The sequence below is a fragment of the Aythya marila genome, assembly GCF_965140915.1.
Source record: "Aythya marila genome assembly, chromosome: Z".
NCBI lineage: Eukaryota > Metazoa > Chordata > Aves > Anseriformes > Anatidae > Aythya > Aythya marila.
This window is the reverse complement of record NC_139080.1, coordinates 13,040,217-13,063,039: the sequence shown is the minus strand read 5'-3', so window position 1 is coordinate 13,063,039 and position 22,823 is coordinate 13,040,217. Positions and strand designations below refer to the sequence as shown.

At 35.8% G+C, this 22,823-nt stretch overlaps 1 protein-coding gene across 9 annotated transcripts in view; it reads right to left on the bottom strand.

Moving 5' to 3' along the window:
- Positions 1 to 5,660: 5,660 nt before the first annotated feature.
- Positions 5,661 to 22,823, bottom strand: part of NIPBL (NIPBL cohesin loading factor) — a 163,704-nt gene continuing 146,541 nt past the window's right edge. For 8 of the 9 annotated variants that reach the window (XM_082782995.1, XM_082782994.1, XM_082782998.1 and 5 more), the window contains 15 exons: positions 22,090 to 22,198; positions 21,100 to 21,236; positions 19,283 to 19,423; positions 18,865 to 18,958; positions 18,605 to 18,759; positions 18,250 to 18,340; positions 14,360 to 14,533; positions 13,619 to 13,809; positions 12,772 to 12,879; positions 11,195 to 11,395; positions 10,611 to 10,757; positions 8,885 to 9,180; positions 8,380 to 8,554; positions 7,541 to 7,726; positions 5,661 to 6,975 (listed from right to left, as the gene is read on the bottom strand). In XM_082782995.1, the coding sequence (XP_082639121.1) occupies positions 6,610 to 6,975; positions 7,541 to 7,726; positions 8,380 to 8,554; positions 8,885 to 9,180; positions 10,611 to 10,757; positions 11,195 to 11,395; positions 12,772 to 12,879; positions 13,619 to 13,809; positions 14,360 to 14,533; positions 18,250 to 18,340; positions 18,605 to 18,759; positions 18,865 to 18,958; positions 19,283 to 19,423; positions 21,100 to 21,236; positions 22,090 to 22,198 (2,571 nt within the window). In that variant the 3' untranslated portion in view covers positions 5,661 to 6,609. Of the gene's footprint in view, positions 6,976 to 7,499; positions 7,727 to 8,379; positions 8,555 to 8,884; positions 9,181 to 10,610; positions 10,758 to 11,194; positions 11,396 to 12,771; positions 12,880 to 13,618; positions 13,810 to 14,359; positions 14,534 to 18,249; positions 18,341 to 18,604; positions 18,760 to 18,864; positions 18,959 to 19,282; positions 19,424 to 21,099; positions 21,237 to 22,089; positions 22,199 to 22,823 lie in introns of all 9 variants that reach the window. The other variant, XM_082782997.1, reaches the window with a different exon arrangement.

The window sequence follows — 22,823 nt, the reverse complement described above, 5'->3', positions numbered from 1 at the left end:
AGACAGCCTAAGATTTATAGGGCTGGCATATATGCTCTAGTTCCAAAAACACTGTCATAGCAAAAAAAGAGAAGTAGGTATCTTTCATGAGGAACATACAAGGAAAGTTAAATGGATATTGTGCTTCTTTTCTCCTCAAAGTCATGCTCATACCTTCTGAAGATGGAACAGGAAGTGTTCAGGTGTGATCAGCAAGATCATACACGGGATTCAAAACAATCAAAAAAATGGTACTTGGCACTGCAATAGGTACAGAAGATGAAGTCTGACTACAATTTGTAATAAAAAAAGGGGGGGGGAGAAGGAGAGAGAGAAAGAAAAGGAACATAGCACAGCTTTATGTAAGGCATCAGCAAATTAATCTGATCCTCTGCCGAAATATCTTCAAATAAGATAAAATCACAGAATAGTTTTTCTGATGCATAAAGATGCAAGAAATAGAAGGAAGGTAGGTTTGCAAAATACTCAGAGTTAAAAAAGATCTTTTAGAAGAAACACATGGCTTGTGATGGTCAGCTATCTGCACCCATGAAGATATTCAATACGACACTTAAGAAGTGGCCTGCTCAAGTGGGTTTCTTAGGCATCATTTAAAACTGAAGCCAGGAAAAATGACTGCCAGCCATGGAGCAACCAGAAGTAGTCATAAGTGGCCAAGCAAAAGGAGGGTACACAGAAGGCTCTACATGCCAGAACCATGGCTGGTCTGGCTGTGATGGGATGGAAAGGAATCCTCCCTCAAGTACAGCAGTACCATCAAAAGAAAGTTGATTTCTAGATCAGGAAATAATATACCCTATTTCTTGTAGTATTTTAGCTTTAAAATAACACCTTTACTGGAGAATGTAGCGCGTACACCTTCTGGAGGAATAAATTATATAAGGAATACATTTATGGTTTTCCAGAAACCTGTAAAAATTAATCAAACACATGATATAACATATAATCAAAACACCACAGATGTAGATTTTGATAAACTAATTTCTAAAATAATTTGGGGCTAAAATTCTGAGTTTTACAACCTGCAACTGTGCAGGTGAGAATTGTATATAAAAAAAAATAAACATGTAACAGCTGTTACATTGCTAGAAAATGTGCATTTTTTCCTAACCAGCACATTCGGGCAGCAACTAAAAAGAATTGATGAAGGGTGATCAAAATCACAGAGAACTTGGTGTTACATGAATCTGAACTGCAGATTTGTACTTGGAAATGAAGCATCCCTGTTCAGAACTGCAGGGATACATCAGACAGGTTATGTTCGAGGCTGACCTTGAACCTGAAAATCCATCTCCATGCAGAAGTATTCAGAATGAAAAAAAGTTTTCTCATGAATCTGAAACAAATAGCTTTTCTCAAGGAATCATTACACAGTGTTTGCCTGTGTTCACAGCACAGGTAGTTGAACCTGGAAGCACAAATCCATTGAACTTCTCATCCACGCACATGCTGCTGGCTTGTAGGAATTTAAGTGCAATTCAGGTTCTGTATTACTTTGTATTAGCATAAACTGTAGCAAGAGAACTAAACAAGTAAAATGTTTCTTTCTGTAGAAAATAAATGTTTCCTTCCATAGAAAGAAGGCTGCAGTACAAAGGAAGTGTAAGTCTTCAGGCTGTGGTAGAGAAAAAAAATGAGGAAGAAACAGATGATTCCCTGCATGGTCTCTCAAAAATGAATTCTGTAACTTTCTGTGTTGTAAAGAGCATTGCCAGAAAGGAGTAGGTAAAACAAATTGAGAAGCTGTTTTGGGTGACAGGAAATGAGGAGTGCATTGCAAATGAGCTGATTCACGTTCAATAATAATGATAATGAAAGGATGATTGGAGGAAGGGGGGAACAAAATTCTTATCCAGAAATGGCAGCTGAAGAATTGCCCCATTTGATGTGGTTTAGTGCTCAGGAGTACCATTTCCAAAAGATGTTACACTGCAAAAGCAGAGGTGTTACCCTTCAGTAGTCAGCCTGCTGGCGGGGTGGTGGGCTGAGATCAGCTGCATCACCACCACAGCATTTAGGCACCAGGATCTTTGTCTTCAAAACAACAACAAAAAAATGAGCCTTTCAACACAGCTTCGCTAAGTACAGTTATGCAGAAAAGCTCAATGAAAACAAAAAGTCTCTTTAAATAGTCACTGAAAGACTGGGAAATACTTGCCCCTCTGTGTCACAGACAGTAACGGGGGCAACTCTGGTGTTGTAGATCCCCTGGCCTGGAGAGATGATTGCTAACATGGATGCTGCTGGCTTGTACACCCACTAAGACGGTGTGTGTTTGCCTGAGCTCGTGCTGTTCCCCACAGGATCCAGTTTCCCCTTCAATCCCCCCAGAACTAACCCACAGGCTAAGGGTTTTTGTGGATGTTTGAGAGAAACATTTCACAGCTCAGTGTGTAATTACTTGAATGCCAACGACGATTATCCCTTCCTAATACAACTCCAAAACCAAGTGGGAAAGAGCACGTCTGAATCATGTAGGAATTAGGAACAATGTAGATGTGTCTGATGGACTGAAAAAAGAATGGCAAGAATTCTCTCAGAACACAAAAATAGTTTCCTGATGCGCCCTAGGCATAATCTGAGCATTATGAGCACAGTGAGGAAGGGATCGATGAAGTGTATGTGCATTTCATGATAAAGACTTGCAAATGTCATCGTGCAAGGGTCCAAACTGAACTTTTAAAACATTTATTTTAAATAAATGAAATATGAAAATACTATGAATTTATTTGCATATAACAGTAACACTTTAATATTAAGCCAAGGAACCATGAAATCTAAAAACTCACCACTTACATTAGGAACTCACTTACCCATTACAACGCAGTACTTTAATGACAAATTGGAGGGGTTTGGAGACGCTTGCACGATTTTGGTGCGGCTCCTCGGTCAGCGGGAGCCAGCTAAGCTACAGGACTTGTGCCTGGAGCCCTATTTCTAGCACACAAGACTCAGGAGCATTCAGTCAACTCCCTTGATACCTGTGTGGGGCTTGGAGTTAAAAATCTATTAGCGTTACAGCAAGGATCAATGGGACCGATCCATTAATTAACCTGAATGTTAACGCTTGCTGATTAGGCCGCTGTTTAACTAGCACCAGACAAGTCAGACTCGATTACAAACTTTTTCTCATGAGCCACAAATACATTTAGGAACTATTGCAGTGCTACAAGGTATTTAACGTTATAACTAATGTTCAGCACAACCAAATCAACCAAATTATACTACATTAACAATGTTCTCACTAGCAACATCACAACAGCAAGACAAATGCTAAGGTTTGACTCAGATTTTGAAATTGTGAATAACTTTTTAATGGCCACACCTCTCTACAATACTTATGCTGAGCACTGCCCTTTATACATCAGTCCCAGATAGAAGCAACCTCAAAAAAATACAAAAGGGCATTACTGAATCATTTAAAAAAATACTTATTTGTAATTAAAGTTTTGTCAAAAACTATTGTGATCTTTTATAGCTGCAGATAATGAAAATATTCAAGAATTTTTCTGGAATTTTACAGTACTGAGGTGGAAGATTAAAAATAACTATCTTTCTTATTTAGATTGTGGAAGTATCCATGCTTTCTTAAAAGTACAATATGGCTGGTGTTAATTCTAAAAGCTTGATAATATCCCTTTGTTATGCAAGCTACCACAACAAGGTTTCTTGTACAGTACTTGTATGCAAAGGGAGAAATCGGGAAGAATAAAAAATTCAGTAATTGTTATGTATGTAAAAATCTATAGCCATACAGTTAAAAAATACTACAAAGCTATGTTAAAACAAAGGAGTAAAATCCTGTTATTGTATCAATTACTGCACTGCAGCACTTCCCTCCCCCAGCCCACTTTTTTTTTTTTTTTTTTTTTTTTTTTTTTTTTTTTTTAATTAAAGTTAAAAAACCCTTATCTTGGTACATGATGTTGCCAGTAACATGGTTCATGTTGGTCAGCCCATGGCTGCAGCTCAGAGGCTGAGCGCGGCACTGATTTCAGCTGCAGCCTGGGGCTGTTCTGTGCTGCTGAAAACCATCAGCCCGCATTACACACAGTGATTTGCTTCCCCAAAACTAACCCTGCTGCCTTTTTCTTTCATGGCAAGAAATCTGAATGCTTGTGGTAGGCAAAACAACACTAAGTCTTATTACGGATAGTACAGAAGGGGAAATTCAACTCTTAACTAGTGAGAATCTTATTTATTTAATTATCTGTAATTAGTTTTATAAGTCTGTATTATATTATAGTCAACAGATCCCATCAAGGAGCATATATGCCCTTTGGCATACCACACAATATCGTAATAGTCCAAATCCTCTCAACTAAGACAATTTTAGACAATTAATTATAATTTTTCTTATAATTTTAGTCTAATAAATACCAAACAAAGTGATAAAAATAATAATAAAAAAACCCAAACACACACACACACAACTCTTTGCTATTGGGAAAGCAACATTATCAGGAAAAAATGGTTTATGAACACAGAAATGTTTGTAATACCTATTAAAAATATGATGCTTTAATACAAATAGCATCAGAAATGTCTAACAGGCTAGTGATATAGCTTCATTTGAGATTGTATTTCTATGTGAAATTCTTGTTTTTATAATTTGGGAGTTTTCCCTTGCAAAGTATTTTCACCTTTCTACTAATAACTTGTGACAAGTCAAACAACCCCGCTATTTTCAAAGTGAATACACGAAATTCCCACTATAAAAGCTGCTCCTGGTCCTGAGAAATACAGTGTTTAATTTGCTACAAAAATGCTCTACACCCAGAGCTGCAGGGGTGATTTCTACTTTTTCTACTTCTCCCTATTTTATCAATTCTTATCTTAGCCTGAGATGTGCCTTTTGTACAGTGAAGAAAACATCAATAGTGAAGACAAAAAGGTGTTAAAATATTTCTGTTCAGAAAAATTCCAGTGGTGAAACAGCAAAAAGGCATTTCCCATAGGAACAATTACTAACTAGATTCTGAGGAGTTATTAATCATTTCAGTTTAATGTTATTTCTGTACACAAGAATATTTTGGGATACTGTTACTATTCCTCACAAATTGAATAACATATTAGAGTTCTGCATGCTAGTTTCTTAAAAGCAATGTCCTACCATAAATTAAGTTTGTAATAGAAAATAAACATAAAGAAAGATTTACTTATTGAGGAACATCTGTTTTAGATAAATACATTTGAAAACACAGCAGGGTTTAATACTCCCTTAGAAAGTTAGATGTTTTAGATTTTTTGTTTGCAAATCTGCTGCTTTTGTTGCTATCTAGAAAGTCAAACTGCTTATGAAAGGCTTGTGGCAATACAATCGAAGCTAATGCTTCTGAAAGCTTTCAATAGCATTTTTTCAATTTACAAAATGTGAAAACATCTTTCAATTAGTAAAAAAAATAGTCTAATATACAAACATTTTTTAAAAAAGTTCATTTGTGAAGGAATGTAGCATAATGACTCAGATTCATACCCATTCACTCCTCAGATACTGGTAGCTATCTCCTTTTGACAAGAACCTCTACATATTAACCCAGAGAAATGCATACATGGCCAGTTAGCCCAAGCAGAATAGTCATTCAGATTTCCCAAAATTTAAACTATCATAAATTACCATTTGGACAGCATTAGAAAGAAATTGAAGCATACAAGGAATAAACTATAGTTTCTTTTTATATCAAAATGTACTCTTGAAAATGTGTTTGGCACAGTGCTAAATCATATAGTTAATACTAAATATTGCAGGATACAATAAAACCCTGGAGTTAACTTGTGTTTACACCCTTTAAGGGATAAAAATAAAAAGATACCAATTATTCAGAAGTCAGCCTATACAAACTGTATAAACAATATCTTATGTCTTGTTTTGAAAACCACTGATATAGTAAATTTTACATAAAAGACTGCAAAATAATATAAATGGATTTAAACAGATCTTTACAATAAGAAATTCAAATGGAAACAGACAAGTAACAAAGAGAAGTAAAAAAATTTATTGCAGTATTTGTTCCACCAGATTTGCTGGGGATCCCTTTTCTTGTATTATTTCAGGGTGACCTAATACATCAAAATCTACATTTACAAAAACTCCTCCTGCAGATAGGTCATAGATACTGCATGCTTTTTTTTTTTTTTTTTTTTTTTCCTCTTTTTTCTTCAACAGAATAAATTATATATCCAGGAGATTCTGCCATTTTACAGCCTGGAAAAAACAATGCTTCCCTGGAAACTGGGCTAAGCTAAAGAAAGCCATCCGCTGCTAGGTTAAACTCCAAGAACACTTTATTAAGAACATTAACAGACTAATTTCCAACATTCACTTGTTTATTTTTTTTAAACAGAAAGTTTTTTTCAAGATATAAACAATTTTTGTTAAACTATAATACAGTGGGAGTAAAAATGAACTGAGAAGTTTCTGCTGCACAACAGCGAAGGAAGCTCCCACAAAAATGTTTACCAAACATTTCCTTCTTTTTTCCTGCGTCCCAGGTTCCATTCTTACTCTTCATTTAACTGATTTTTTTTTTTTTTTTTTGCCAGAAAGTTGATATTTCAAGTTTTTCTGTTATTTCAATTCCTGTAAATTTGGCTGCATGTACAAATTCATTAGCTGGAAGTTCCATCCTTGGCGGCATACAGCGATCGTAAAGTCTGAACAACTTTATTAGTCAGCTTATTAGCACTCGTTAGAGCAATTTTTTTGTAAATAATGTCTGACTCTTTAATAGTGTCTACCCAAGGCACCAGTTTGCGGCCATCACGGCGCTTAGCCTCAGTCCAGGAGCCACTGTAGGAGCCTGCCATCCACTGAACACTGAAGCCATTGCTGGTTTTCTGTACTACTCTTGCAATTTGTGGTCGGTCTTTGTACTTTGGACAGCAAATAGCGATGACATCCATGACATCAACACTTTCATTCATCTGTGAAGCCAACTCCGTAGAGTCTGAATTTCGTTTTGACCTTCTCAATGACTAAAACATTGGGGGGAAAAAAGACCAAGTGTTACACAAAAGAACTTTAGTGAAATTATTGCTTTTATTGCTTTTAATCCCTTGACGCCGGGAGTTGGGATTTCCCGGCACACATTCCATTGCCGGCAATGAGACGCACCGCGACCGCCAGCGCCAAGGGGTTAACATATCCTTGTAAAACCACATACTCTTAATTTGTACCCGTGTCTTTATCTCTTATTGATATATAAAATTATATATACACATGAATCATAAAGCTACATAAAAACTTGGCAACAATAAAAAGGATAACACACAGTACATTCCAAAGGAAAATTAATAACTTTTTATACTGGATAAATCTCATTTTCTAGTTTGTTTTTTTTTTTTTATTGTCTTTTCTGTTAAACTTTCTACAAAAGTTGTATAAACGGTTAAGTAGAGAATCTCTATCTACAAAATGCTTTCTTTCATGTGGATTACATTACTTGGTGTACATTTAATATAATAGACTGACATTTATAAGCACATAAAAATCATTTTACGTAATACGCTGCGAAATACGTTGACTCCTCCTCCGCCTCACCCCTGAAGTGCCTCCTCCTCTATCCTCCCCATCACTTTCATCGTCCTCTGTCTCAGCTGCATTGTTTTTAGGGCTGCCTCCTCCAAGCAGCGAGGTAATTGCTTTGTTCCGAGCATTTGTGCTAGCTGACACCTCTCCATCTTCTTCTTCTTCATCAGGATCCAAATGTTCCATAAGGAGCTTGAACTAAAAAACCAAACCAAACCAAAAAAAAAAAAAAAAGAACAAATCACAAAACAGATCAGTCCATATTGTAACTTTCAAAATAAACATTTATATGACACTATAATAATAAAAAACGAAAGATAAAGAAACACAGTAAAATGAATGGCAGACAACTTGAACAATTCACATATCTTGTTCTACGTACTTTCCTCTCATTTTCTACTATATTTCTAAAGCTTTCTCTATTCCATAGTTTGAAAGTTTTCTCCAGTTTTTTTTTTTTAAAGAATTGCCAAAAAAAAAGTAAAAAAGAATAAAAAGAAAAACTAAATCCAGTAGATCTAGTCTATGGCCCTCTGATGGAAGTAGGCAGGATTAAAGGGAACAAATTATGAAGGAAAGGTATACAGAATGGATGCCAAAAATTAGAAAATATTTTGTAAAGATGAATATCCTTTACTTGAAATTATTTTTGTTGTGTTTACATTTATTACAAGACTTTGAAAGATAATCCTGCTAGATATCCCAAAAGGAAGTTGTGAATTATCAAAATATTGAATACCAGGAACACAGCATTTTGAAATCCTCATTTGATTTGTTGAGCATCTGCTTTCAAGTTTGTCTTGTGTTAATTTTTAGAAGAGTTTTAGATATGCTGCAGCAATTTTACTTACATCTAAGTACTGTTTTACTATACTCCTCTTCACTTCTTCAGTGATCTTGGAATTAGCCATATCGCTCCGCAGAAAATCCAGAGTTTGTTTTGGATGGAAATGCACTCCTGTCTTCCTGTTTATAGTTTTATCATAAACTTTTGCAGATTCAGATGGAGAATATTTCTGAATTTTACTGTTTATGCAAAACAAGAGAGAAGAGCTTGTTCAAGGATTTCACTGAAATAATCACCATTTCAAGGAAAAGCTTTTAAAATATTCAATATAAGCAGTCGTATTTTCATCATTTCATATACAATAGACATCCTGATAAGAAAATCACTGCTTTTTCTAACTCAAAGTTTGTTTCATTGCATTTAACATCTTTCATTTATGTTTTTTCTGTTATACAAATATGTTGTTTAAAACAACTAGTTACAATCATTAAAGCAAAACAAAACATGGCCAAACTTAATCCTTACAATGAACTCATGAGATGACAAGATAAGACTATAAGTATCTTTACCTGTCAGAGAATCCACAGAGGTTCTTTAAATGCTGTTTCAGCATCAAAAGTAGTAATATGCCTTGGGAGACATTTGCAAATTCAATTAAAGGAGCTGAATTTTCCGGTAAACATTTCATCACAGCATTTATATCGTTTTCTTCATCAGAATCTGAATCAGAATCTACTCTTTTCCGTAACCTCCGAGGTTTAGAAGCTTCCTCTTCACTTTCACTCTCACTACCACTGTTACTGTCACTCTCAGTCTCCTCATCTGATAAAGGCTTTCTTTCCTTCTTTTTGTCTTTCACCATAGACTGTGAGAGAGAGAAATTAATACACATTCCAAAATTAGCGTAAAATAGCATCGTGCATATTTCTAAAACACCTTTCCAAAATCATCATTGGCTGAAATCAGCAAGAATTCCATGAACATTATTATTAATTCATAACTAAATATTCTAAGATTGGAATTATTTATGGCAAAAAGGTGCTCAATTCCCCCCATATCTCCTCCATAAAAAAGCTCATACAAAGACCACATTTTTTGCAAAGTGGGTAAAACAGAAGTAAGTGAAGCAACAAGCACTCCACAGCAGTCTTAAAAGACTACTCAAGTTTGTTAGTGCCAGAAAAAGGCCTTTGAAGGCTCTCTACTTTGCCATTATAATCAATTGGTATGAAAATTCCATTTTCTGTCACCTGGATATCATTTGTGTGCATTACATATGTATTTTGGTACAGACTAGTCCCAGCTGTTTTTTCACCTCTGCTAAAATTCTGTGATATTACCTACTGCTGACCAGGAAGACTCCAAACACATACACAGAGTTACTAATAATCAGTTCCACTACTTATAGAGCTGCAGAATTTCACACTTGTATTATCACTGCATCTACAATGATCTTCCATAACACAGAACTTTAAGATGTTCCAGTCAGGATCTCATCCTCACTATGTAGGGTGCTACACAATGGTGCCCAATCTGAAGAATGTACTGTCTTTTTCTAGCAGATTAAAAATCAGCTTTGTTGGGGATGAGAACTCAAAGCAGTGTACTTTGCAGGCATCAACACCAACTTGTACTTAGTAATCAGACTGCAAATTCTTGAAGTGGATTTGCTTCCTAACAGCTTTAACCTTTAACAGTAAATGTTGACAAGGAAGTAGAGATGCTGAAGTCTCTGAGAAATAGAGGCCTTCTTCTTAAAGTGTTATGCATTGCCATAACAACAGATACTACAGCATGAATGGGGCTCTTATATACCACCTTATGAAATCAAATATATACGCTTGTCTTGAAGTAAACAATGTAAAGGTGACACACATGAAAATGCCGGCAGCTACTTGACAACAGAAGAAGTTAAACAGCAAACTGGATTATTATTAAAACAACCACAATAAATAGGTATTTAATGATGATTCCAGGTTCGTGTATTTCTGGGTTCAGGATTTTTTTTTATTATTCAGAAATACTAGGGAATGATGGTTTTTTAGCGTTAGTATCGTAAAATTCTGCATTCTTTGTTAATAATGTAAGCAGCAATGTAAGGAATATTTTTAATTAACATCTTCCAGATCCAGGCCAGAACAGAAAAGTGTTGTTTGTTTTTTAACTACTAGTTACAAAGTAATGCTGCTTGTCTATGTCATAATAATAGTACTGATGTCATTGAGAAATTGACCAGAGCATAGAAAAGCTTATGTTGCCACTGCAACAAATATATTAAAATGTAAAGGCACATACCTCTTTAAATGACTGTAGTAGGTTGCTACCAGAAACTGATAGTGTAATATCTATATGATGCATTATAAACAGTGGCTCTTCTTGTGTTTGATAAGGAAAACAGGCTAGATTGTCTGCTATGTACAAGAGCATATTCACCTCTGTTTTCTGGAATTAAAGAAAAAATTATGTAAGTGTACATATAAATATACATACATTAGATTATAAATATAAATACATTAGATTTATACACTTCTCCTGTGTTCTTAACAGTCTGGAGCAAAAAACATTATCACCAATTTTATTCTAGATATACCTCACAGCACTCTAAAGACCACTTCCAAGATTTAGCCATACCTGAAGATACATAATTTTTGATCAATCCAAACTGGGTATAGAAAGATATAGAATGATGCAACAGTAACAAATGTGTTCTACTATATAGGTAAATAGCACATATTACAAAGCAAATCAAAACACAGTAAGGAAATACTGTTATCAAAAATTATATAATGAAAATACACTGTGAAAAGAGAATTAAGGCTTGTAATTCTGTATTTGTTTTTTTTTTTTTTTTTTTTAGGTGAAGGAAAGTTGATGCTTACTGCGGTATCATCAAAGAGGTTGAGTAAAGAAATTAAAAATGCTCGTCTGTGTTGACGGTTCCCCCGAATCATTGAGTAGAGGTGTGAACACAATGCACTGGATGATTCATCATGTCTAAAACCTCTTACAGGATCCTTTGGACAGGTATTGATTGCCTGTTGTACCTGGTAAGACATCTTCATACCAGCCACTGCTTTCATCTGAAATGGAAAAGTATTTATTTTATTTAAACAATTGCTTTCAAGCAGTAAAACTGAAATGTACAAACAATTTTTTTTGCAGAGGGCAATAAAATAAATGCCTGTTAACAGCAACCAGTAACACATCTCCTAGCTTATTTCCTTGTAAGTGGTGCTCGTCTAAGTTTATCATTCCAACGTGCACTACAATGGTACTCCCTTTTGAGCCGGCAAACACTAAATCAGCATTTGTAGAAGAGATCAAAATGTCTTGCAATCTTTCACCATTCATTCTATGTCAGAACCATACAGCTAGTCTGTTTCCCAACTGCAGCCGGTTATTCCTATATAAATTACTTTCAAAAATACTGAAATGTTCATACATGAAGAGAATCTTTTACCAACTACATACGGCTGTAGTGAAACCAATACTGAGTTCATATTAGTGCAAATGAACTGAAAGAAAATAAGGTGTTTTTTGCATATATGATAGAATTTTCATCTGATTTTACTTGTTTCAAGGCTGCTGTTCTAGTTTCAGAACAGACTGAGTTTTTAGGTAGACTGCATATCCAACTACCCACATAACATCTCTGCTTCTTTTCATCCTAGTTACCTTCTCATGTATACATTGTCTCAAATCTGAGCTGCCTGCAGAACACATCTCCTCTGCTAGTCTTCACCTATTAGGTATGTGCTTGTATACCATGAACAGTACAATGTCCCCATCTCAGTGGAATACAAGCAGATTTGGGAACTTCCATAATTAGTACATACACTGAACCAAGAATGCGATCTTCCGAAGTAAGGTAAGCATTCTGCAGTTTCACTTCTTAAGCAGAACTAATGGCACTAGGCCATAACTCCCCAAGTCCTCACTTAACTTTCATATTTTCCTTTAGCAAGATCCCCCAGTTCTAAACACCTTCCTATGCTCCTTCTGTTCAGATTACAATTCATAAAGGCTCAACATCATAAAATTCTAATGCATGTACACTAAGGATCCCTACTGTGAACAAGGAGTTCTCTTCCTTAATCTGCTGATAAAGGTAAGCAGCTGCTGAACATGAAACAGATGTCCTTATCTTTTACTAAATAAATACTCGTATGTACTATCCAATGTGGATAACATTGTGACTTATAAATTAAAGAAAATTTTAGACTAGAAGAGATGCTTCAAATGATTATATACTATTACATCCTTTATGTTTCTAATAAGAGAAACCTGTGAGTAGGGGAAAGAGTTGGGATCTTCTTTATAACTGCTTATCGCTATTGCTTATTTGTTACATTATATTCTTTTTCTGCACCTGAGGCATATTCAAGTGTTAAACCATCAACAAATGGTACTCTGTAGAATTTTAAATTCTGTAGAATTTTAAATTAGAATTACTTACATGAATGAACCCGGCATATTTTTTGTCTATTTCCACCAACTGCTGGTCGGCTTTGTTTCGCATAGAGGGCTCTGGATCTGTGCCCATAGCAATTAAGTATGGCACACACTTGAAAAACAAACGAAATGATTATTCAGAGTCATTGTACTACTACCTCTTTCTCAGCGTTTATTCTTCCATCACACTGTTCTTGTATTCTGACTACTGCAGAAACTAAAATAGGAAGCTGTGCAATTTGATCACCTCACTACTTCTTACAAGCAAATACAAGAGAGACAGCACTATAAATAATAATAGCAGTTGTGCAAGGTTTGAGGCAGTATTCCAATTTCTCTCAAACTCTAAAAAATAACATTAAAAAAACCACTTATGACTGAACATGCATGATGGCTGCAGCATTAAAAATAATTATAGAAAATATTATGTAAGAGTAATGGAGATGATATCTGGAGACAGTTCTGATGCTGGCGGATACGGGTATTGAGGTGGAGGCAAGATGACACAATTTCCAGTATGCAGAATCAAAGGAAGAAAAAGGCCTGGCATACACCTGAAATTTATTCTTTTAACAGAATAGTAATATGTGTACTTATAAGTACTCTATAGGCACTGAGGCACTGTCTGGATTTCTGCAGCTTGATCCAAAGACAAGAAAATATGATGCTTGGAATCTCACTGGCTAATCAACATAGAACATATTTCAAAGTATGCTTTCTGTAAAGGCCCCTTGCCACAATAAGAACTTACTTTAACAGAATAGGAAGAGAAAAACTGGAAACTTATCTAGCAAGCATAAAAATCTCTGAAAATAACAACCCTCCCTTCCCATCAGAGAGGCCTGCCGTACCTGAACAGGATGGATGAGACCCTGGTTTAATGTCAGTGCAATGACATTTAGAGCAAAGTGGCGTACATTGGACTGGGTATGAAAGAAAGCCTCAAGGACCTGTTTGAGATACAGCTGCATGATGGAACTACTCATCCCTGAGGAAATATCACCCATTTCTTTCAGGTCTTCCTGTTTTGCTACTTTTTTCCCTGTAAAATAGACAAAAGCAATAGCACACTCACCACAGTATAATCATTTACTTTGCCATTAATTGATACATACTGATCTTAAAGCTTTACTATCTGTACACATTTCAGCTGTCTTAGAATGGGTTTTATGATCTCATGAAAAGTGTAACAATCTGATGGTAAATATTATTCAAGAAAACTGGAGAGATACAAGCTAAATTAAACTCTTGTTCCTTAAAAAGTTTTTCATTTAAAAAAAATCTGTACTATTTGTTATTTTGTATCTGAAAATTCACCCTAGAGATTTTCATGAAAAGTATTACTATCATCATTACAGCAATGACATATTCCAGGATTTACACATCTTGAATGTTAATAATAAACTACATGTCAATTTCATTTTACTTTAATTTATTTATGCACAGGAGTTTTGAAAATTCTTCCAGGATACTTTGTATACAATATTATACATAGATAACTATCTTGAGTGACTCTGTTCACATGTATGGTAATTGTATGCAAGAAAGTTAGATTTTGCATGCCTCATAAGCACGAAGAACTCAACACTTACAGTCTCTGTCTGCCTGCTGCATACGCGTATCCTCCTCCTGCAAGTAGGTCTGGAGGTTTTTTAACACCTGGATTTTTAAGTTTACTGAACAGTTCTTATCTGAAAGAATGCTGTTGTACAGGGTCTTTACTTCCTGTTCAAACATTAAGCTTGGGTGTTGTATAAATGCAAATCCTAAGGGGGAAAAAAAGAGGAAATATTTCACATTATCATCATCTAGAAATTGTATTTCTGTTTAAGTTTGCTTCAAAATACAGGTATTAAACTTATAGCCTTCCGATTCCTACAGCAACATAGCTTTTTCTAGTCCAAACAGAATTATTTTCTCATATGGACACCATCCAAAACCTGTAAGGAGTTCTATCAGCTGCAACAGCAATACTCTTGATAAGACAAGGTGCTGACCCAGGACAGCTCCTGGAAGAGGAGTTATACGGGTCTGGAAGCACAACTAGTGTACTGGCCTGTATCTGAATGATTAGGATTAGAAGATAAAGTGAGGAAAATTACTAAAAATAACCCGTTGTTCTTGTTACATTTAGATAAAAACATTGTGCCAAAACTGTTAAGAGTTATTCATACAAAGCCAAATCAGATGCGGAAAAATTTCGTAAATATCACAAGGATTTAAATAAATAAATAAATAAGTTTGTTTAAAAAAAAAAAAACAACATTATTTTTAACAAACTTAAATAAGTTTGTTGAAAATAACATAGTGAACACAGTAAAATAAAATTTATACTTCCTGCTGTCATCACTCATACACCTATTAAGGTCTCTTGAAAACTATCTGATGTACTCCCAAAACTACATCTGGTGTAAGATACATACTATAAAACTGGTTTTAGCTGCAGCTTTACCCTTGACAAAGAACTGGTTATTCTTACTCAGAGAAGTCTTTATTTCATTAAAACTGTAATCTAAATTAGTGACGATGTATACCATTTTAGATCATGACTGTAGATGCACAGGGGACCTACAGAAAGCCTGGGGGTGGACTCTTCATCGTGGAGCACAGTGACAGGACAAACAGTTATGGCTTTAAATTAAAAGAGGGTAAGTTTAGATCAGATATAAGAAAGAATTTTTTTTACTTATGAGGGAGGTGAGGCACTGGGACAAGTTGCCCAGAGAAGCTGTGAAGCAGTGCTCAAGGCCAGGTTGGATGGGGCTTTGAGCCAGTGGGAGGTGTCCCTGCCCATGGCAGGGGGTTGGAACTGGGTGGTCTTTAAGGTTCCTTCCAACCCAAACCATTTTGTGATTCTATGGACTGCTGCTAACAAACTTTCTTGCTGTATCACAAAAAACAGTAACAGAAATATTTCCCAATTTAAACTAGTCATTTTTACTAATTTATTTTATTTACAAAATTTATTTACAAATGTTACTAGTCAGTTTGTTTTTTGACTGTTCTAAATAAAGGAGCCATTAAATATCTTTTTTATGTCCACAAGAAAATAATATTTTGAATGAACAAATGGAAAACATATAAAGACAAATGGAAAAAAAAAATGTGAGAAAAAAATACACAATGTATAAAAATAGCTGTAACAAAGGGTATAATAAGCCAGATTTTTAAAAATGGCCCTGTGCAGAGAATACAGCGTAGGCAATGTCTGAGTCCAAGGCAAGACTTGAGTGTGACTGACCTCATTTCAGTCTAAAAACAAGGAATGGACAGAAGGTAGGGGATGTGAAGGAGAAAGAGGAAAAAAAAAAGGAATGATGATGGTCTCTGAATTACACAGTATAATTGTGTACTCTGTACAAATGTATAATGATGTTTATAACTTGACCACCTCTGAGCAAGTTAAATCTATTTTTAAGGTTAATTTGGAAAAAAAAACAAAAACAAACAAACAAACAAACAAACAAAAAAACACAAAAGCATGTGCATGTATGTGGAATGACCCATAATCTGTTCTTCATTCACTTGCTTATATGAGTTTGTAATTCATATACCAGGATTTGCAGGGAAATTCTTATATTCCATCTCCAGTAAGCAGGGAGAAATCTTATTTGGCATAAGAATCTCCCACAGGAGATTAAAAAAAAAAAAAAAAAAAAAAGCATCTGCTGTGTTCATTTAAGGACTGACTTCACATCTTGGAGCTGCAGTCACACTAATTCTCTTCATACTTCTCTCTGTTAAGAGTCAGCACTGAAATTGGCATTAATAAGACACTACCTGTTAGAAACTTAGATTTAGCTAAATTCACTACCTAAATTTCATATACTTGACCTGCCTTGCAAGTACACATTGGGAAAAGAACTATAAACAGGCCCCAAAAGACTTATGATTAAACTTAATCCCTCAACAGGGGTGACACATCCCAAAGCAAAGACTAAAACCGTTAACTGTCATTACCAAAAGGACACACTAATAATTACTGATAGAAAAGTACGCATTCTTCACGTGACACATTTACTGTGTATAAATGTTGCAATAGCTTGCTACTCTTTTTCCTCTTATTGCACACACATGTTGAGTGATTTGACAACTTGACTCGATTACCAGGATATAAGGTAGAACTTTTCCACTGTCTACATCTCCATGCATACAACAGCTAACCCCAAAACGGAACCAGGATGTAGGTGAGATCAGTAAGTCACTTAAAACAGTTGTTTGAGGTTTAATTAAAAAGAAGACTGAGGTACTTAAAGGCAGAGAGAAAAAGGTCTGAAAAAGCCTACTGATAGCCACCCACACTTATACCCCTTCTCTGAATTGATTACACTTCAGTCTGCAATTTAGCAACATTTTTGGCTAATGCAATGTTGTCAGCATCCATGAGTAAAGCAATTGTGTATGGTTAGCATGGCAGCCCCTGTCCTACAAGGAATATCCAGAAGAAGACAATTAAATTGGACTGAACTATGGAAGTGTGCCCTTGATGCAGTGCCCAGAACTCCAGGTAATCCAGAACACTGTATCCTTACTTCTGCAACTGAGGCAACTCCAAAGTCATTAATCCTGCTCAGCTGTCTGGAACGGTTTCTCACAGAATATCAGATCAAGTCTTGGTCCCTATCCTCACAGTCCTTCCTAGCCATCGAAAAAGCCGTCAACACAGAAGCATAAGGAGGCAAATCATTGACCATAGTGAAACTATAGCTCACAGTTAGGTGACAGCAAGCTCACATGCATAAGAGAGAACTTTCTTTAGACTAAGCCTTAATCATGAACTGAACTCTTCCAGAAACCAAGGTCTATCTACCCAAACAAGGTTCTCTCACAAGTACAGTTTCTGTCCTGGAGCAGAGGATGAATGAGATAAAAGACCACACTCAATGGCAGCCCATGCAGTATTGCAAGTCACCGAGATACCATACTAATGCCTTCAGACAGAGAATTTAAAATTGAAATACAGACAAAATACTAAAAGAAAAAGTGATAGTTAGGCTATGGCATCATCTCAGAGCCTAGTGAATTCACACAGCTGTACAAAATAAACCCTCATAGCTGGTACAAACTACCAGAGTTCTCCTGTGGAAGATCTGGCCCTATGCTTAAAATGCTCAAGATTTTTCCAGAACTTTTTCTAGTTATTCTTTAACCATGTCTTGTGCACTGAAAAACAAGATTTGGAGATACAACATACCTGCTTGTGGGGAAAAAACTAACATCTCCATTACTTTGGAAATCAGCTGCTTTTTAAGACTTGGACACAAATCATAAAACTTTTCTCTGTCAAAAGCATCTATTCTGCTGCAGATGTAAACAACTAGCATCCTTTTGACTACATTTCTCTAGCAATTTCTCAAATAAAACATGTATTGAAGTTTGTTTTTCCACAAATTCCCTTGCCACTATAGAAATACATGAATTCCTGCTAGAAAGCATAGATGTTTTGTATAGCAAAATAATAAAAACTATTAATATTTCTTACCCAGGCCAATAATGGCTTTCGTCTGTACTTCTTCATCTGAATGCTTTGTAAAATACATCAGCAGTTCAAGTACTTTATCCTTAATGTTAACCTAAGCAAATTAAAGCAAGAATAATACTTAATATGAAACATGTTTTTATCTCTTTCAAAAACATAATTATTAAAAAGAAAAAGAGAAACAGTCTTCCTGCACGGACTTTGCACATACTTACAAACCTCAAAACATTATTGCATACATTTTGAAAAAATATAGCTTTGAACAGCTAGGAATACAGTGCTTTCAAATAAAACTCAAATATTCAATATATGTAAGACTTGGAGAGTAAATAGAAGATTTTTTTGTTTTTTTTTTTACCTTACTGTTACCCTTAAAATCTTCCTGATCAAAATCAAAATGCCGACACAGTGCGCCAACAGTGAAAAGTGATCTAAGGAGTGCTGGTTTATTGGCAGTAAGTATTGTACTGTTGGGGTCTTCTTGGTGTTGACTTTTTAATTTCGAAAGTGCACCTACAGTAAGATAAAAGTTTTAACCACAGTGTTTAAATATGGTTCATTCCGAAGAGTTGTAGCCAAAACTGAAAAGTGAAAATTACACGTTATGACTTTACTTACCATAGTATCTATTAAAACAGGCCCACACGAACTTATAGTTCTGGGTGACCTTGTTCACAACAGCCCCAAGACAGCTCACACAATGCTGAACAACCTAGGAGCAAGAAAGAACAAATGAATTACATACTTAGAACTTAAAATTGAGGGTTCTATAGAACAATACAGAATTAAAACAAACTCTCTAACAGTCTATCTCCTAGATTGCTCTGAAAAACTGCCCAAACTCATAATTGTTAAAATATAGCAACAACATACACAAACTCCAGTAAACCAAGAACATTGCCTTTTTTGTGGCTCATAAGTCCCATGACCAGCATAAGCAACTTTGTAATGAAGAAAGACCTTCTTTAAATCAAAACCACACATTTTGGAATGTGAAATTGAATCAACAACTGAATAGTAGCAATTAAAAGCTTACCGTCATGCCATATTTGATGATGAGTTTCATGAGGTCTTCCTCAATAGTGGCAAGGAAGGTCTCACTTGGGTGCTCCATTAGCGGCACTACAAGCTCTAAGATTTTTGCAACATTGCAGATCACCATGAAATCATTCTGAGTCTGAAAAAGAAGTATTTAGAGCATTTAATATTTCTGGCTATGTTACCTATTAAACAAGTATTATTGATATGAACTGACAGTGAAAAATCACAGATCTTACATAAGATATGACTGAGGTATTTAGTAAAGATTTCGAATGCTATTTATATTATTTAGAGCTATATTGTTTAGATTTGATATTATATTACTAATTTTTATGAAACCTAGTTCCTGTTTTTTATGGAACTTCTGGAAAAAAAATCTGTTGAAGCAGAACTTCACCTTTCATAAAGGCTATGAACAGGCCTGAAAACTTACCAACTTTTGGTCTTGACAACTTTATTTATTTTTTTATTTCTTTACAACAAATTTGCAGAACACTTTCTGACACATGCTAGAGAACACAACATCTGGCAACAGGTATCAGCAACAAAGTTGTGTTACGGCTGAATGTTGCTTAGACAAAATAGATAATTATGTCCACTAATGTAGAAATTACAATTAAAATTATTATTAATTTGCATAATCATGACTATATACGTGTTGTAAGTGAGGAATCTATGGAAAATACTTTATATATTAAATATACATCCCGGTAAAAAATGACTTTTTTCTGGACAACTCAGGCTCATTTAACATTATAGCATAATTTTCATATGCTATTATCAAACTATTTACATATTCAAGCTGACTGTGGTGAACTAATTCTACAATTCATTTCAACCTATGTAAGTATAAAATGTATATAAACCGCTAAAGAGATGTTGTAGCAAGTGTAATCAGGGGTATAATCGGATACCCGTTTCCTATACTGTTTGATTGGAAGCAGCTCGAAAAGTCAGTTGTAGATGTGCCTAGAGAATGATTCAAAGCTAAACACAGAGAATGTTTGGATATACCTACAAGCTCATCTGATAACAAGACTCTCAAAAACCTGTCTTTCTGTTGGCAACTGACCTATTATGATGGGGTACTGCCACCTACTCAGCCATGCTCCTTTAGCCGTGGCTGCGTGATCTGCCCTGCTCCTTCTGCCTGATCAGGGATTTGTTGCAAACTTCACTGAGCCCACTGTGCTAATCAAAATGGCAGAAAGCCCCACAATATGTCAGAGGCAGAGGGACATTTTAATGGAGTGTTTGGTTTACCATTATAACTCCATAACATTTTTGTGAACTAAACTGTCTTATAGAGAGACAAAAAAACCAGAGCTGCATAAGTGGAAATGATGGTAGGAAGAGGTGAAATGCTAAAGAACAGAGCAGGACATTTTCATTCTGATATATTTGCTATACGTCTCAAGGAATCATAGATTAAGCCTTTAGGCTTAATATTCATGTATTAAATCTTAACTACTTTTAAGACTGTGACTGGAAAACAAAACAAGTTTAAGAAACGATTTTATAACAGGTGAAAAAGTGGTTTTCAGTCTTTAACAGAAAAAGAGGCAGTAAACATTTCAGTTTCATTTGGCTGTAAAATGTAGAGGAGAAGGTGAGGAACAGCATCTTAGATGTGACACAGACCATTAAAATGACCTACTACCTTCAGAAGGTAGGATGTTCAGGAAACACAAACACAACTTTATTTCCCTTTTCCTACCTTCAATTTTGTTAAGCATGCAAAATAGCCATTAATTTCTATGCTTAATTATCTGGGGAAAAAATAAGGCTGATACTCTAGTTTTCTCTACTTACACTACATTTAGTGGTGAGGTATGGCTGCATGGTCATGGCATGTTTGACCATTAGCTGAGGCCTGATTTTGCTGAACAAGAACAAAGTGGTTATGCAAGCAACCAAGCGACCAGAATTCACGCCTTTGTTGTCAGAATCTGTAAAAATTAGAAAATACACAAATGATATGAGATCCAAGTATTACTTGATCTATTAAAAACATATGGCCTAACTATCACATGAATATCTTTTCCATGACAATCTCTTCCATGACATATCCTTCATGGTCAATATAGAACATTCTTATTAGGTAGAATCATAGAATCATAGAATCATAGAATCATAGAATATCCTGAGTTGGAAGGGACCCTTAAGGATCATCAAGTCCAACTCTCGACACCGCACGGGTCTACCCAAAAGTTCAGACCATGTGCCTAAGTTCACAGTCCAATCTCTTCTTAAATTCAGACAGGCTCGGTGCAGTGACCACTTCCCTGGGGAGCCTGTTCCAGTGTGTTCCAGGTACGAGCATTAGAGACAAAAACATAATGTGTTTTATGTTATATAGTATATGATGCATTTGTATATGATCACAAAATATGTGAAATAAGAAACAGGGATGCTTCAAAGACATTATTATTTCTTAAATACTGTATACAGAACACTGGTCCAGCCAATGACTCTTATTACAACTGGAGAACACATTTAGGCAAATAAAGTTTTCTGTATCTGTTTTTAGTGACCTAAAACTTCGGACAAAGTATTTTAAAAGTAATTTCGTTATTGTGGTTAGCTAGAGAAAATTAGGAAAATTTTATGTACTTTTGAACACTGTATAATAATGAACTTGTATGCAAGAATTCATTACAACAGGCTTTGTAATAGGAATTCTCAAACAGTAATTTCACATTAATTAAAATCACATTAATTTTAACAACCGCTCTTACAATATTCATTTATTTGCATTTAAAATGCAAAGTGGATTAGCTACTGGATTCTAAATAATATTACCTGATAAAGATTCCTCATATTTAAGGATGTGCTCAACCAAATTGTCAACAAGCTGAGTACAGGCTTTCTTCACAGGTTTATAGGATGCATCCTCTTCTGACTTCAAAAGCTATAGCAGATGAAACAGAAAATGATTCAGTAGAAAGGCTACATTCATAAAATCATAGAATCTCCTTAGTTAGAAGGGACCCACAAGGATGAACAAGTCCACCTCCTGGCTTCACCACCTAAAAATCAAACCAAATGTCTGGGAGCATTATCCAAAGGCTTCTTGAACTCCTCAGGCTTGGTGCTGTGCCCATCACCCTGGGGAGCCTGTCCCAGTGCCCGGCCACCCTCTGGGTGCAGAGCCTTTCCCTAAGCCCCAGCCTGACCCTCCCCTGTCCCAGCTCCATGCCGTTCCCTCGGGTCCTGTCGCTGTCCCCAGAGAGCAGAGCTCAGCGCCTGCCCCTCTGCTCCCCTCGTGAGGGAGCTGCAGGGCGCCATGAGGCCTCCCCTCAGCCTGCTCTGCTCGGGGCTGAACAAACCAAGGGGCCTCAGCCACTCCACATACATCTTGCCCTCTACGCATTTCACCATCTTTGTAGCCCTCCTTTGGACACCCCGTAATAATAGTTTTATGTCCTTCTTATATCGTGGCACCCAAAACTGCACACACTACTCGAGACGAGGCTGCACCAGCGCAGAGCAGAGCAGGACAATCCCTTCCCTCAGCCAGCTAGCAATGCTGTGCC